Raw genomic sequence first — 15650 nt, forward strand, 5'->3', positions numbered from 1 at the left:
ATGCTGGGGTCCCTGGCCTGCCTTCCACATCACGGGAGTTCCACATCATGGGCGATGTAGTCTGGTCAGACAGCCCAGCCCACGGCGGACATGAAGCAATAGGGACATGAGGCAACTAAGCTGCAACTCCCATGAGGCCTTGCAGCAGGAGACCCCATTGAAATTGTTCATTTGGGGGGCACCTGGTCTTCCCACAAAAAAAAAAAAAAAAAGTCACTTTTCATGAAAAATTTCACTAAGTCAAAACACCTCTTTTCTGTCAAAAAATAAATTCACCTGAGAATTTGAGACCATCCTAAATTACTGAAGCCAATTGACTTTCTGAGTTTGGAGTTTAACATGCAGAGCTGGTTCAAACTTCTGACGGCTCCCCAACCTTGCTGAGCCGCTATCCCCGCAGGAAGCGCATGCAGGAGTTAGGCCAGCTTCCCCGACAGAAAGGCTGGTCCTGCCCTGAGAAGGTGCAGGGTGGGGACAGACAGACGGACAGACAGATTATTCCCCTATTCTACAATGCGAGAGCACCAAGTTCAGAGTTCAGCTCTGGGCATCGCAGCATCAGAAGAATGTAGGCAAATTGCTACACAAAGCCCTATGGTCGTACCACCAGGCAGATCGTATCAGCAGGAGATCTCCTTCACATCACTCCTGGGACACTCGGCCCTGATCAAGAGTAGAAGGAATCTCATTCTGCAGGTGTGATGTTTCCTGGGGTCCCCCAGGAGGATTCCTGTGGGCATGGGATGTCCCAAGGAAGAATGTAACCAGGGGCTGTGAGCAGCTGGTTATCCCTCTCACCCACTCACTCATAGAAGAGAAGGGTTGGAAGGGACCCCCAGGAGGTTATCTAGTCCCACCCCCCTGCTCAAAGCAGGACTAACCTCAACTAAATCAACCATCCAGGACTTTGTCAAGCCGGGCCTTAAAAGCTTGTAAGGATGGAGATTCCACCTCCACATGAGACAATTACTGGGAGATACAGGCCAGTATTAGGGTTTGGCCTCTCAGAGGCACAATGTCTCACTGGTCCCAAAGAGAGCAATCCCATTCCTGCAGGAATCCTGGTGAATTGTGCCACTGATTGCAATGGCTCATCCTGCAAAGCCTAGAGCATGGAGAGCTGAGAGCCCTCAGCACCGTGCAGGATCGGGGCCTAAATGTATAGCCAGGCACAGTGTAGTGCAAACATTCTACACAGAGGAGATGGCAGCATCCTTCCTCTCCCAGCTTTGCTGAGAGCTCAGCTAAGGCGTATCCCCTCCAGAGGTAGCACAGTAACCGAGACAGGCTGGAGGGCAATAGGGGGTCATCTTACCTTAAACACAAAGCCCTCTGGGCAGCTTAGCTGGTCGTACCACAACGCCTTGTACATGACCAGCATGAGCAGGCAGGCCAGGAAGGCCATCGTGATGAGAATCAACCCCGTCAGCTGGAAGGAAAGGGAACACAACAGAACAAATGCCATGAGCCCAGATGAAAACAGCCAAGCACCAAGGAGGAGGATTTGGGCTGTGCCTTGGTCCTGGTGCTGGAATCCAGCTGCAAATCCACTGCCTTGCATGAAGTCACTCGGCAGTCATGCTGGCTGGGCTGAGAATAGGAACCAGCCCTGATTTTTATCACCACTCCTGTGTGTCGTATTGACTGATCTTGTACCAGTGTGGCTGGCTGCTGACTTTGTTGCCCAGGGAGGCCAATATGGACAACCACTCTTATGAGCAAAGATGCCCTATTGGCTCCTAGCTAATAAGGCGTCCTGGCTGCCTGCACAGCCTCCTCCTTTACCGGCCCTATTTTCAGTGCAAAGGCTTACACAGTAATAATCTCATCTAGACCACATTTCCCGCGTTTGCTTATGAGAATGTCATGTGGGAAGCAGCAAAAGCCTTACTAAAATCAAACTCTCACAGCATAATTGGTAGAGTTGGTCGGGCAATGTATTTTATTTCCCACAAAATACTTGGAAGACAATGAATTTTTAATTAACTGGTTTTGACAAAAATCCCCAAAGCTGAAAACACCAGTAAACAACGAGAGAAAATACACGGCCTTGTGAGACCATCACTGGAAACTGTATCCAGGCTGGGTGTCCACCCAGAGCTTATCGTGAGAGGGATAGTGTGACCGCTGTATATGGCATTGGTGGGACCATCACTGGATACCATGTCCAGGTCTGATGTCTGCACTTCAAATTAATTGAACCATCTGGGAAGGGTTTGGAAGAGCACAACACAATTCATGTCTGATTCATGTCAGACATGATTCAAGTCTAGAAACCTGCCTTGCAGTGAGAGACTAAAGAAACTCAGTCTATTTAGTTTATTTAGGAGAAGGTTAAGTGGTGACTTGATCATGGTCTTCAAGTATCTACTTGGGGAAGAAATTTCCAACAACAGGGGGTTCTTTAATTCTAGCAGAAAAATGCAGGATAAGAGCCAGTCGGTGGAAGCTAAAGCTGGACAAACTTGAAGTAAGGTGCACATTTTCAAATGGAGGCTAGCCAGCCATTGGAACAGCTCACCTAGAGACATGGTGGCTTCTCCATCACTTGAATTCTGGAACAAACGTATCTTTTTACAGGCTCTGCTCTAACTCAACAGCATGTTCTGGGCTGGCTGCAGGAGTCACTGGAAAGGGATGGGGAGCAGGACTCGCTAGCCTGTGGTAGGCAGGAGATCCGACTGGATGGTCAGAACTGTCCCTTCTGACCTCTATGACTCTATGGATTCCAGAGAGAAGCAAATGGCCATTGCAGCTGCATCGGTGGCTCCAGGGATATGTGTAGGCCCAAGATAAGTAGATGGAGTGACATCAGTCGGAAGTTACTCATGCCCTGCTGGGACACAAGAGGACCCCAGGAACTGGCACTAATAGACCATGTGTGACATCATTTATAATGGCTCATCAGTGCCATTTCTCCTTCCATTGCCTGAGAACAGAAATGCCACTGCTGCCAGGGCTGCAAAGCATGGGCACTATCATGATGCCCGCGTCAGGTGTGCCGGCTAAGGCCAGGCATCCAGTCTGCATGGATATGAAAAGGCAAAGCCAGCAAGGGAAGGCTCCTTTCACTTCCAGACCTTGCCTGACTAGCTGTGGGCTGTGCATGGTCTGATGTTATTTGTCTTAAAGCAAGTGGCTGCAAAGCGCTATCCCCGCTTAAGCTGACAAAAAGCTTCTGGCAGGGGCGGGCTTGTTTGTTCTGAAATTTTATTTTTGGCCGTGACTCATCGTGTGAAATGTTAGTGGGGAAAGCTTCCAGTTGCAGCTGCAGTAAAGCACCAGGGCCCAGATGTGAGTCAGATGTAAAGACAGGGACCTCTGGGGTCATCTCTGTCCATCCCAATTTGTGCCACTTGTGCAGAAGCAGCTTCCATGGCTCAGCATCTGACCTCTCTATCACTTGCACCCGTGAAAACTCTCTGATCCCCCTGGGGTCATACAGTGTAGATGGGGGCACAGTCAGAGCTCTGCAAAAACCTGATTTCTAGTTCGCTGCCCTAACCAAAATGTCAACAACAAAAAAATGGTTTCGAGTCCAGTTCAATGTTTTGTTTCATTTTTGAGCTTTAATCTTCTTCAATTTTTTAAAAATAAAATTGAAGTAACTTTCAAAATGAGAAGCTGCTTCAAAAGGAAACATTTTATTTGGGGCGGGGGGCGGTTTATTAATCAAAACAGTTCAGTGAATTCAACACAAATTCACAGAATGTTTTAGTCGATCCAAATCTGCACGTGACTTAGCAAAGAGAAGGTGAAGAGGTGGTCATGGGTCCCTTATAATGCCAAAAGGAATTTTCCACATCCAACAGGATCCTGGGAGAGAACTGGGCCTCTGGTTCTAGGCCAATGGACAGAATACGCCCATACACCATGGAGATGCTAGTCAGGACATCACAAGTAAAGCTGAACTGAGTGTTGTGCTCATAGCAGGGACTCAGCCTCTTTGTTCTGCAGGAAGAACGCACCATATCCTCCCCAGACGTACAGCACTCAGCCTTTAAGTGTCGAACAAGTTTCCTGTGACTTTACACATATACGTTAATTAGTGTAGAAGTTAAAATTAAATTACGAAGGGGTCCTGTAGGAAATGCTGCATCAGACACGTTCTTCTCCCAAATGGCCTTAATAGACTAGCCCAGCCTCTTCAAACTTCCCCTGTAGTTAAAACTCACTGAAATCTAATGCACAGGCTGCATTTGAAGAAATTAGGTTATAATTAAACAAAGTTATTGACAATGTTTGAGCTAATTGTTATGATTTTTCCCAGACAAAAAGATACCCCAAGATGGAGTTAAAGCTGAGCATACATGTCAGTAGTTTAGGGTAAAAATGTTACAGGGATGGTGTAATTACCCCCAAAATAAGTGTTATAAACCGAGGAAATTCAGAGAAAATTAAAAGAAATTAAAATTAAAAGAAATCCTACCATGATAGGCTCTGGAAAAGCATCCAAACAACCTTTTAACTTGGCTGTGCAGAAATGCCATGTGATAAGCCTACATTTAAGGACAGGGCTTGGGGTTTGTGGATGCGAAGAGACAGCTAGATGCACATAACAGCTTTGACCACACATGGCTGCAGTTCACTGCAGGAACTAACCCGTGTCTGTAAAAGTGGAGATCCGGTTGAGACCGGACTGAAAATCAGGCTGAGCTTGTACAGGCGTGATACAGTTCTGGCCATGGCCTCGGCAGACTGGTCCAACAGCAGTTAGGACCAACGGCTGCAGGGGGAGGGGCAAGAAACCCTAATGGGCATGTCTGGAATAAGCTGCCCAGGGACAGGGGGTGTTGGGGAAATGTTGTGATGTGCTTTTGTCTATGTAAATAGTTCGCATAATCCCCCTGCTGGCAAGACTAGGCCCGACTCCATCTTGGTTAAGATGGGGTCTGACAAAGACACAGACACCAAAGATGATTGGCAAGGTGCCAACAGGGCATGTCTGCCTGGCAACTGGGAAAAAGGCGGGAAGCCTACAGATTTTGGTGCTGTGTGCAACACCTGAGAGGGTGGTGTGCAAAGGGTTTAGTGCCGAGTGTACAAGAATGGTGCCATGTGCACAATGCCAAGGCGGGAAAATCCCTAGCCTCTGATTGGTCCAGGACTGGAGGGACCAAAAGAAATAAAAGGACACTCAGCCCCTAGAGGCTTGCTGCCCATCTGAGTGGCAGTGTGGGGAGGGTGCGCGTGATTATTGAGAACAGCCTGTATCAAGGAAGAGAAGCAGACGGCGTCGGACCTGGGACTGAAGCAGACGGCGTCGGACGTGGGACTGAAGCAGACGCTAGACCAGACCGTGACCAGCGCTCTCTGGGCAGAGTGAAGAATGATAGTGAGCCATAAAAGACTTTTGGGGAACCCGGGGTTGTGTTATTGGTCGTTGGGACCTGGGGTTCATCCCCATCTCTTTATCCTTCTTGACTTTAGTGGTTTTGATTTGTTGTCACTTAATAAATTGTCACCTTTGTTTTGAAAAACCCTGAGAGTCTGTGATTCCTTGTAATCCGCTCCGACTGGTGATAGATACGGCAGGGTAAAAACCTTCAATAGAGAGACCCTTTTTTTTTATTATTCTGTTTTACGGTAACAGGGGGTTCTTCCTAACCCATCTCATCTGGTTAATGCCCTGCCTGAGGGTGTGGAGCTCAGTCTTGTACCTTCCTGGGAACATTACGGCTCTGACACAGCCCAAGAGTGTCAAGTGTCCAGAAAGCACATGTGGGGGAATGAAGAAAGTGAAGATCAGATTCCCCGTAAGCAGCAGCCAGGGGCTACTCAGTGTGAATGAGGAGGGCAGAATATGGCCCCCACAGGTCCCTACGTGCAATGAGGAGAAGGGCTGAAATTCAGGAGTAAAAGAAAAGACTGGTGAGCACTAAAACAGGCCCTACATAATGTGCACTAAGGACAATTACCCTGGAAAACTGAAGGGATGAGAAACAAAGGACAGGAGACAAAGCCAGCCAGTGCAACGTAGAGAGGGAAGGCAGAAAACCTAGCAAAAAGGAGCAGCTAGACCCTGCAGTGGAGAGCAGCCGCCAGTGCAAGTGCAGCAGGAGTGAATGCCAGCCCAGAGGCAGCTAGGAAGGGCCTTTTTCAAACCAGTCCCAAGGGAGTGACATGCCCAATGAGCAGAGACGTGAGGGCTCGGAAATACTGGCTCGACTCCGTTATCCAGGTCACTGTAGAACGTTCGGCCTTGGGCTCCCCAAACACTCTGGGTGCCCGGAGGCAGAAATCACCGGGCTGCCAGTTACTCCAGTAGCAGTGAGACGTTGCGATGCCAGGTGAGTGGAAGGGCATCTGCTATCCCCTCCCATCCCTCCTCCGCCCAGCAGATGCAATCGTGCTCCCTGGAGATGTCCATGCCAAGTGCGTGTCCAAGCCCGGGGCATGTGAGCCTGGGATGTAGAAACAGCAGCAGTGACTGATCTGCACCTCCTTTGTGATGAAATCGTCACAAACCACTCGCCCCTGGGCTCCATCCTGCCTCTCCTCTGAGCCTGAGGTGAGCAAAACACAGGGATCCATGGTGTCCAGTCTCATGCCACAGGCACACGCCCAGGGACCCCAAATTGGAGGGGCTCAAGGGACGGGCAAATGTCACAATTCTGGCGCCTGGTTCTGCCATGCACTGAAAATTCAAACCCCGCTTACCTGAGTCTGCCCCTCGCCCATGGCCCCACTCCTCTGCCGTCCCTGGAACAAGCCCTGTCCCAGCAGGCCCCATTTCCCTCTCATTCCTCATTGCCATCTGGGACTCCATGGGAAGCAGCACAAGTGGACTCTCCTCAACAAAAGCTGACCCAGTTCCAGGGACCAGCACCCCCACCCTGCCCCATGCTGTGGGACTAGGCCATCTTCCTGCCACACTCATTGCAGTGACCCCCAGGGGCCGGTCACCACAGGGGGTCTCCTGGCCATGCTCCAGGGAATCCCATGCTAGCCATCTCCTCCTGCCCTGTCTGTAGGACTGTTAACCCTTTCTGCTCTCCAGCTGGGAAAGCAGGGCCAGGCACAGACCGTTTTACAGCCTCACGCCCTCCCCCTTTCCCCCCCTCACACAGCCCATGGGAGATGTGGGATCTCCACCAGCTTTCTGCCCTGCCTGTGGAGAGCACAGGCCAGCCCATGCCAACTCTGCACTATTCTGTAAGGAATGTGAATCGACTTGCTCCAGTTTCAGTCGTCTGGCTTCTCCCCTGAGGACAGAGACATTCTCCCGCTGCCAAGCCTGGCTCGCTGGCCTGGCTCCTTCTAAAACAGGGCCAGTCTGAGTTAATCTGGATTATTCACTTTCCCCATTCAACATCAATGTGAGAGAAAATCCCTCAAATCACAATCTCTGCTGAGGTGCACGCGTGTGGCTGGGGGGTAGAATGCTTTACCTTGACCTTTTCTGATACTTCATCATACAGATTTATGTTCAGCTTTTTAATTCCGGGGACATGCAACTTTCTCTTCTTCTTCTGCTGGAGCTGGTATTCCGTTCTGGTCTTGACGATCACCTGTGGAGAGAAGAATCTGTGAGCTGCCAGCGGCCTGCTGCGTGGGTGGAGCGACTGCTCACAGAGCTGCAAATCAGCACAGATACTTTGTTGGAAGACGCCTGGTATTTGAACTCCCAGGGTCTGAGGGGGGGACATAGGCCTGAGCCATTCGCATGCAGCGACTCACCAACGCTGCTCTGCTTTTGCAGTGAGACCTCGCTGCGTTTGGGGTCATGGCCAGCGCTAACTCCGGAGTGTCCCCATCTTGACCCACCCTTCATCACAGCTGCCTAGGGGCCGAGGGCAGAAAAAGTAGCAAGGCAGCAAAGTTCATATCAAGAAAGTGCAACCCCCATGACCCGCTCCTACCCTAATCCCCCCGGCACAGGGCGCAGGGATGCTGGCAATTCCAGGAGGGCTCAGCGTATTTCAGAAGGGAGCTCCCAAGAGTCCTGCTCATTGGGCACGGAGGCCCAGCTCCTCAGGCTGCTCACTTCCATTGCTTCCATTGCTTTCAGAGTAGTTCTGTGGGGATCACAGCTACAGAGAGCAGCTGGGTCTGTGCTCTCTGGAATATCTGCCCCTGAGAGTAACACATCTCCCAAGCCACATTCACTCAGAAACTGTCATGTAGCCACTGACATTTCGTCCGCCATCCATGAGGCAAAGGCAAAAAAGTCAAAAAGCAAGCTGTCCTCCAGCCAGATTCATGCAGCAATGCAGGTCCGGTCACCACTTAGTAGCGTGGATGCCTAAAGCTAGGCACTTAAATCCATAAGAGGTGCTGCGTACGCCCTACTCCTACCAAATGAACCAGTCGGAGCCGGTGATTTTGCATGGCTGACCATCTTTAACTGAGGTGCTGGGTGTGGATGTAGGAGCCGTCTGCAAACGCTGGCCTGAGTTCAGATCCCACAGTCAGAGCTGGCGTTGGCTGCAGACCCAAGGCGTGGTGCGGAGACAACACACCATGGCCATCAGGAGCCAGGCTGAGCTGGGGCTAGCAAGAGACAAACGATGGTCGTTTTTTCCACAGGTAACTTGGGGAACACAACCTGAGGCACTTTCAGAGGGGCTGGTTTTCAGCAAGTTCTGAGCAGCCACTCTCTGGAAATTTGGGTCTCTGTAGGCATGTCCAGACCCCAGAAGAGGGGACTCAGAGTGACTAGTCACCTGTGCAATCTTGGCCCAAACTTTTTTTGTACTTGCCAGCTGAGCGAGATGGACCTTATTACATACATCACACATATGTAATGAAAGAACGCCCTGCCCCCTTCACTGCAAGGCCCACAGTGCAAGGGGAGTGCCTTTCATTGGAGATCAGAGGATAGGGATTCCTCCAGGCCACGATGTGCTGGTGGAGTCACTCACAGCTAAAGGCGTGGAGGGGTCACAATTCACATCTAACACCAGGCACCCAGAAGACCTTTCTGAACCTGCACTAGGGCACAAAGCACCTTACAACTACACAAAGTCCCCACAAGAGCAGCCAAGCCAGGCAATCCCCAGCCCCACAGCCAGTGAGGAAGGATCACGCTTTGAACGTAATATCGACGCCACCACAGATGAAGAAAGCCCTGAAATCCTCTCACCTCCAGTGGGGAGACCCACTGGATAGGTTCACTACAACACACGCCGGGCTGCAGCAGGGAGCATCTGAACACAGAAGGGAAAGGTAGCTTCAGCCCAGGAGGCAGCAGCAGCAACCCTGGCGGGAACGTAAACACAACAGATAGCAACACGGAATGGCCAGATCAGAGGGGAACACGTCCACGGCCTCCACGAAGGAATCCAAGCCAAATACACTTTGTTTGAAACCCAAACAGCCTCCCTCAAAAGTGCCCTAGCTGCGCCAGACTGTACCATTGAGATCTAGCTGCCTGCGATGGGCCAGTCGCTCCGAACACGGTGACACAGCATGAGCGCAGCCAAGAAGCCCTATCCAAGCTAGTGGGTGGGAGGCACACAAGCGCCCACCTGGCGCAGGTACACCAGTGTCGTGGGGTGGTGTTCAAAGGCATAAAGGCCCCCTGCGCCCGCTGACTTTCAATGGCTTTAAGTGACTTTGGCAAACTCCACCCCTTCAAAACTAGCGCCTCAATCAGGAAAGTTCCCTGAGACGCAGTCAGACGGGCTCACCCAACGCACCCTGGGGAGTGTGCCCAGAGGACACAGCAGCAGACGCGTTCACCACACTGGCTGCAGGTGACTCTTCAGAGCCCCAGGTAACTGACCAGTGGTCACACCACGTGGAGAAGCTGAGCACCTGGATCCTTGCCAGAGAAACAATCCAGCAGCTCCGGCTGTACCTCGTGAAGCTCATTAACAACCAGGGGCGATGCAAACACACGCCAGGCCAAGCTCCGAGGCTCCAGACAAGATTGACTCTTCAACCACTATGACACTGACTCGGTGGGAAAACATCCGAGCTGATTAAATCCATGAACCAGTCCAGAATTGTATGGCGCAAACACGAGCCACACAAACCAGTCAGGGAGCTAACCTGAGCCCTGCTCTTTCCACCAAATACACTGAGGGCCAATTGACCCTTGCGGGACAGATTCCTCAGCCTGGCTTCTGCTAAGCCACTCGGAGATAAAGGACCAGAAGCTCAGGTCCGGCTGAGCTGTGCTTGGCTCAGGGAGGGGGCAAAGGCAGCTTTAAGCCATTTAACCTGGGGGCATCTTAACCTGACCATCTTTAACTGCCAAGCAGCCGCAGGGCTCTAATTTATGTTGTGGTAACAGTCTCCTAGGAACCATGCCTCTGGCTGGGGATGCCTGGAGCACCAAGAGTGATCAGGGGATGCCTGGAGCTGTTCAGGGACCCCTTGGGTGAATTATTAGGGATGGATCTGACCCAAGGGTGGCATGGGGGGGGTCTCTTCCGAGAGCCAGCAACCCATTGGTCATCATAGTCCTGTGAATGCACGTACGGGTAATAGCTAGGAAGTTGTGTATTTATATTGGAAATTATGGCCTTAAAGCCTTGATGTTAAAAGCAGGTCACCAGGGAGTGACAGGGCTTGACAGATTCTTTTCAGGCAGGGGTAGGAGGCACTTCTCCCTCTGTCTGGTCAGGTATGTTCTGTGCATTGCATGCGTCACAGTGGAGATCTAGCTGCATCACCGATCCTGATGCTAATCTACATCCTCAGAGGTTTTTAAAGCCCAGCTTGACAAAGCCTTAGCTGGGATGATTTAGCCAGGGTTGGTCCTGCTCTGAGCAGGATGTTGGACTAGGTGACCTCCTGAGGTTCCCTGCCTAATCTTCTATGATTCTATAAAAAAAGAGTGCAAAACCTACAGGAGGAAACCCGCAGGGAAAACAAAACCAGCAGGGGGCAACCTGTTAAGCAGCAAAAACAATGGATTCTTGGGGCGTAGCTGCAGCTACAAGGTACAACTCGCATCCTTCACCATGGAGCTAAACCCTCAGCATCTTCCGTCGTCAGAAAGGAGGGTCACAGCCAGCCTGGCTGGAAAGCGTTACAAAGACTGCGTGAGGCACAAATAATTAGACAGCACAACCTCCTGTTAAGTAACTCTGAACTCTAGAAGGCATGTTTTGATTTTATTTTACATGTAACCACTTGTTTCTAGTAGTTTGACTTGCTACTCCTTGAATCTCTCTATACCTTATGAAATCAACCTTGACTTGTTTTCACGGTAGACAGGTCTAAGTGCTGTGCGTTAAGCGGAGCTGTGATCTATGGTGGAACTGGCAGGCAGGGGCTATTGTTCCTTTGGGAGCAGTGTATCTGTGAATACTGTGAGTGAGGGGACCAATGGCTGGACACTCCAGGGGGACATTCGCAGTGCTAGGGGGCTGGAGTGTGCCCATTGCTAATTTGCAGAGAGACAGCAAAGCCCGCATAGGCTGACACAGCCCTGGGCACCATGCCACAACCATGGAATTCATGTTCACAGAGTCCTAGATCCCAAAGCCAGACGGGACCATTGTGATCATCTAGTCTGACCAGCTGTGGAGCGCAGGCCAGAGACGTGCCCTGCAATGATTCCTAGAGCAGATTTTGCAGGAAAACATCTAGTCCTGGTTTAAAATTTGCCAGTGATGGAGACTCCACCATGACCCTTAGTCAGCTGATCCAGTGGCTAATGACTCATTGTTAAAAATGTGTGCCTTATTTCTGGGAAGGCCAAGAGGGAATGAGATATGCCTGGCACACCCAATTCCACACCTGCTGGGGAGTCATTGTTGGCTGGCCTGTCATGGCAATTTTCTGTCCCTGAAGCTCTGCAGGAGTGATGTAAATGGGATGGGATGTAAATGGGGTGAGAAACTAGCCCAAAAGCCTGATTCTGCCTTGCCCTGCACCTGATGTGGTCAGATCCCAGCATGAACTGCTCTGCAAGGCACAAGGCAGCCCACACTGGGCCCACAGTGTCTGCAGGAGCCGGGTGACGAGGTCCTGTTGTTGTGACTGTCAGCACCCTAAGGATTGAAGGGGGACCTCCCAGGTGAAAAGGCCTCGTGATCAAAAGCCAGGCTGCCTCACTGGGACTGTAACTGGCTCAGAGTCTCTGCAAACCAGCGTGGGGGGGATCTGTCACACCCACTCCCCCGCTGGTTACACTAGTGTCCTCTCATGACACCCACAGGAGTGTGCGCCAACCAGGGAGAACCTGGAAAATAACAGACCCCAAGACAGTTCAGAATCAAGACCAGAAGGACCCGCCCCCCATCCCGACCAAATCCTCTGACAGCAGAGCCCCAGCAGCCGCTGAACACAACATGCACTGCATGCACATGCTTCACCAGATGGACCGAGGCCTGGCCTGGCCTACGCTACACGGTTAAGTTGACGCAGGCTGCCTTGTGTTGACCTAGCTGTTGAAGTGTCATGACGTAAATTTGGCTCCTGCTGATGTAAATGCCTCTCTCCGCCGATTTAATAACACCCCCTCCTCAAGCGGCACAGAGAGCCTGTCACTGTAATTAGGTTGAGGCTGTGTCAGTGTAGGCGGGCTGTGTTGCTTCTGTGACTGTTACTGGCCTCCAGCAGTCCTCCCACAATGTCCCATGCTGACAATACAATCGATACAGGCGCTCCTGGTGGGGACGCACGCCGCTGATGCAAGGAAACGTGTGCGCGCATGCACGCGCGCACACACACACACATACACACGCACAAGCAATTTAATAACTGTGGTGGTTGTATGCTGACGTAAATTAAGTCATCATAATTTCATAGTGCAGATGTGACCTGAGGAGCTGCAGATGACTCCAGTGTAAGAGAGAAGCCCTACAGACCTCCTGTGCCATAAAGACACTACTGGATAAATGCAGCCCTTGGCTGAAATGACAGCTGATGCTATTCAGCAGCATCCCCCAACTCCTTCTGCAATATAGAGTGAGGTCTGGGCCCAGTGGTAACAGATGATCGCCTTGACTGGGAGAAAACCCCCCAAAGCAACTGTGCCAATGAGATCTGTGCCCTGAACCCCAGGTAACAACAGCTGCGATCCCCAGCGACCAACATCGCAGGAGCACACCAGCCTCCTGGTACCACCGCTGCCGCAGCAGCAAACCCCCTCCAACCTAAAGCCACACACTCAATGCAGAGCGAACCATCATTCATCTCTGTACAGCTTCCCCCCAAAGCTCAGCAGAGGAGCAAAAATCCATCCCCAGAACCAGTGACACTGGAGGTCAGCACACGAGTGATCAGCACCAGCAGAGACAAGGCAACAACCACCACAACTTCCTGCCCATGATTTAGCAGACTTGCCTCAGGCCCCCAACAGAGATGTGTGCAAAGCCAGGGCAAAATCTCACCATATGCCAAATGCAGGGACATTCGCTCCCACGGTGACTGACCCCAGGTCATGGGAGAGGAGCAAAGACTGTGCATTCAAAAAACAGAGCTGAGAACCTGGGCTTAAGGAGAGAGATGACAGAGACCACATCACCTGGGGCAGCCCCCAGGCCTCGACCCAGGAGCGCCGCCCTGGGCCATCCGACACAAGACACTCAGCCTACAGTGGCTCGGATATTTTTCTGATGGAACTCTTTTTTGGTGGGAAAAAGCCAACTGTGTGAGCATTTTGATAAGGCCGATACGGGAGGCTGAGTCCAATCTGGTTTCTTCTGGTCAAACTCGCATTCCTGACAGACATTCATGGATGTTCCAACTGGTCCTCACTGGGCTGCTGGGAGGGACCCTGAGTCTCAAATACACGCCACGTGTCCTCAGGCAGTGCTTAGACCACGGCCACCCCCCAGCAGTTCATCTGACTGCCTGACGAAGACGTCCAGCCCCACCAATTGGCTGGGAAGCTCTGCTTACTCCAGAAAGAGACACAGGAAGTTGTATGAGCAAACAGAGGAATCACTGGCTGGCTGCTGCTATGGACATTGCCCGACTCCTGAGCCCTGCCTTCCCACCTGTGCCTGGTTCCTGATTCCCAGCCTGTGCCTGGTTCCTGTCCTCGTTATCCCAAATGGGTGTCTGTTCCCAGTCTCCACTCCTGTGCCCTGCCCCAAATCTGACTCCAGCTCTGATCTTTGGCTTGGCACCTGACTGTCTCCAGCACTGCCTGACCCCAGGAAACGGGCAGTGCACAGTAGTTTCCCAGCAGGTGCACACCTGGGTAAGCTTGCCCAGCATAGCCGCCACTGATTCTGGTCCTCAACTTCCATCCAAATACAGTGACTATGAAGATGTCTTTGGAAAAAAACACAAACCAAAAACACAGACACCTTGCCCCTGCACAGGGACTCAGATTGCCCAATCAAGCCACAATCAGTGGCAAATATTCTGTTCAGGCACCTATATGCCATGTTGGTGCCCGGTCTAGCCATGTTGCATGCCAACTTTCAGAAGAACCTAGCCAAGGGCTTTATTTGTAAATCCATGTCAACTGGAGGGGCACTAGTCCTCTTTTTTTTTTTTTTTTTTTTAAAAAAAAAAAAAATAAAGGATGGAAGTCTCTGACTATGTATGGACTATTGGGCTCTGAATCAGGTCACCATTAGAAACTGATACCTGTTATCACTAATCCCTGAACTAATGGACGGCCTGGGTATTCACAAAGCTATACGTCTGGTACATGCTAGAGCTGGGCACGAATAGAAAACCACCTTTTGAATGCGTTATGGTCACTTTGAATAGCTCGTGATGCCCTTTGGTTTGACAAATGCACCTGCAACCTTCCAGCATTTTATTAACGAGGTGCTCCAGGATATTCTGGACCAATACGGGGCAGCAAACCTGGACAGCACACTTATTTTTTCAGACAACACCCAAAACCATAGAATACGCATCCATTCCGTCCTGAAGAGACTACATCAGCGTGGCCTCTGTGCTCAGCTAAAAAAAATGGGTCTTTGCTCAGTCCCTTGTGGAATTCTTAGGGCTCATCCTATCCCCTGCTGTTATCGACACAGACCTGTGCAAGGTAACAGCAGTCCTCCAGTGAGTGGCACCACAGAACATCTGTGAACTACAATGGCTCCTGGAGGTTCACGAATTTCTATTGGCAATTCATGCCAGAGCTCTCAGAGGGGATCGCCTCTCTCACTGCTCTGCTCCACAAAAACACCAGCTTCCTTTGGTCTCCTGATGTCCAGCTGGCCTTCAAGCAATTAAAACTCACATTTACCACTGCTCCCATATTGGCCCTCTCACACACCTCGCACTCTTTCATTACCCATGTGGACACTTTCAACGGGCACAGTCCTCACCAACGGCTACATCCATGCCCGCCTTTTATTCCAGGAAACTCATAGCCACAGAGCAAAATAATGACTTTTGGACAAAGAACTCTTGGCTATTAAGACTGCCTTTGAAGAGAGGCGCCACTATCTAGCAGGCATCCGGTATCCTGTCCAGGTGTATACTAACCTTGAATATTTGCATAGAGCCAAGGCCCTCAATTAACAACAACTTCAGTGGGCCTTATTATTTTTTCCCTACTTTGATTTTGTAATCGTCTATCATCCAGGAACAAAAATAGCAAGGCCAACACGTTGTCCTGGAAGGGCAAATATTGCACTGACCTAAAGCAGAACCCTTGTTTGACTCCTGATTCTGACCATTAGGCCTGGGGTTCCAGGCTCCTGATTCTAACCATTAGGCCTGGCTGCCCACACCCCAGAGCCTACAGCTGCTTGGAAGTGGTGCCACAGAGATGA

At 50.9% G+C, this 15650-nt stretch overlaps 1 protein-coding gene across 6 annotated transcripts in view; it reads right to left on the reverse strand.

Moving 5' to 3' along the window:
• The window catches only part of CALY (calcyon neuron specific vesicular protein), a 61814-nt gene that overhangs the window by 1552 nt on the left and 44612 nt on the right, over positions 1-15650 (reverse strand). For 3 of the 6 annotated variants that reach the window (XM_067538745.1, XM_067538736.1, XM_067538711.1), the window contains 2 exons: positions 7392-7511; positions 4273-6506 (listed from right to left, as the gene is read on the reverse strand). In XM_067538745.1, coding sequence (XP_067394846.1) covers positions 6183-6506; positions 7392-7511 — 444 coding nt within the window. In that variant the 3' untranslated portion in view covers positions 4273-6182. Of the gene's footprint in view, positions 1-276; positions 454-1315; positions 1430-4272; positions 6507-7391; positions 7512-15650 lie in introns of those variants that run through there. The other 3 variants (XM_067538728.1, XM_067538720.1, XM_067538755.1) reach the window with 3 other exon arrangements.

The sequence above is a fragment of the Emydura macquarii genome, unplaced genomic scaffold (assembly GCF_026122565.2).
Source record: "Emydura macquarii macquarii isolate MOO-44397 ecotype Brisbane River unplaced genomic scaffold, CSIRO-AGI_Emac_v2 contig_67, whole genome shotgun sequence".
Lineage (NCBI taxonomy): Eukaryota > Metazoa > Chordata > Testudines > Chelidae > Emydura > Emydura macquarii.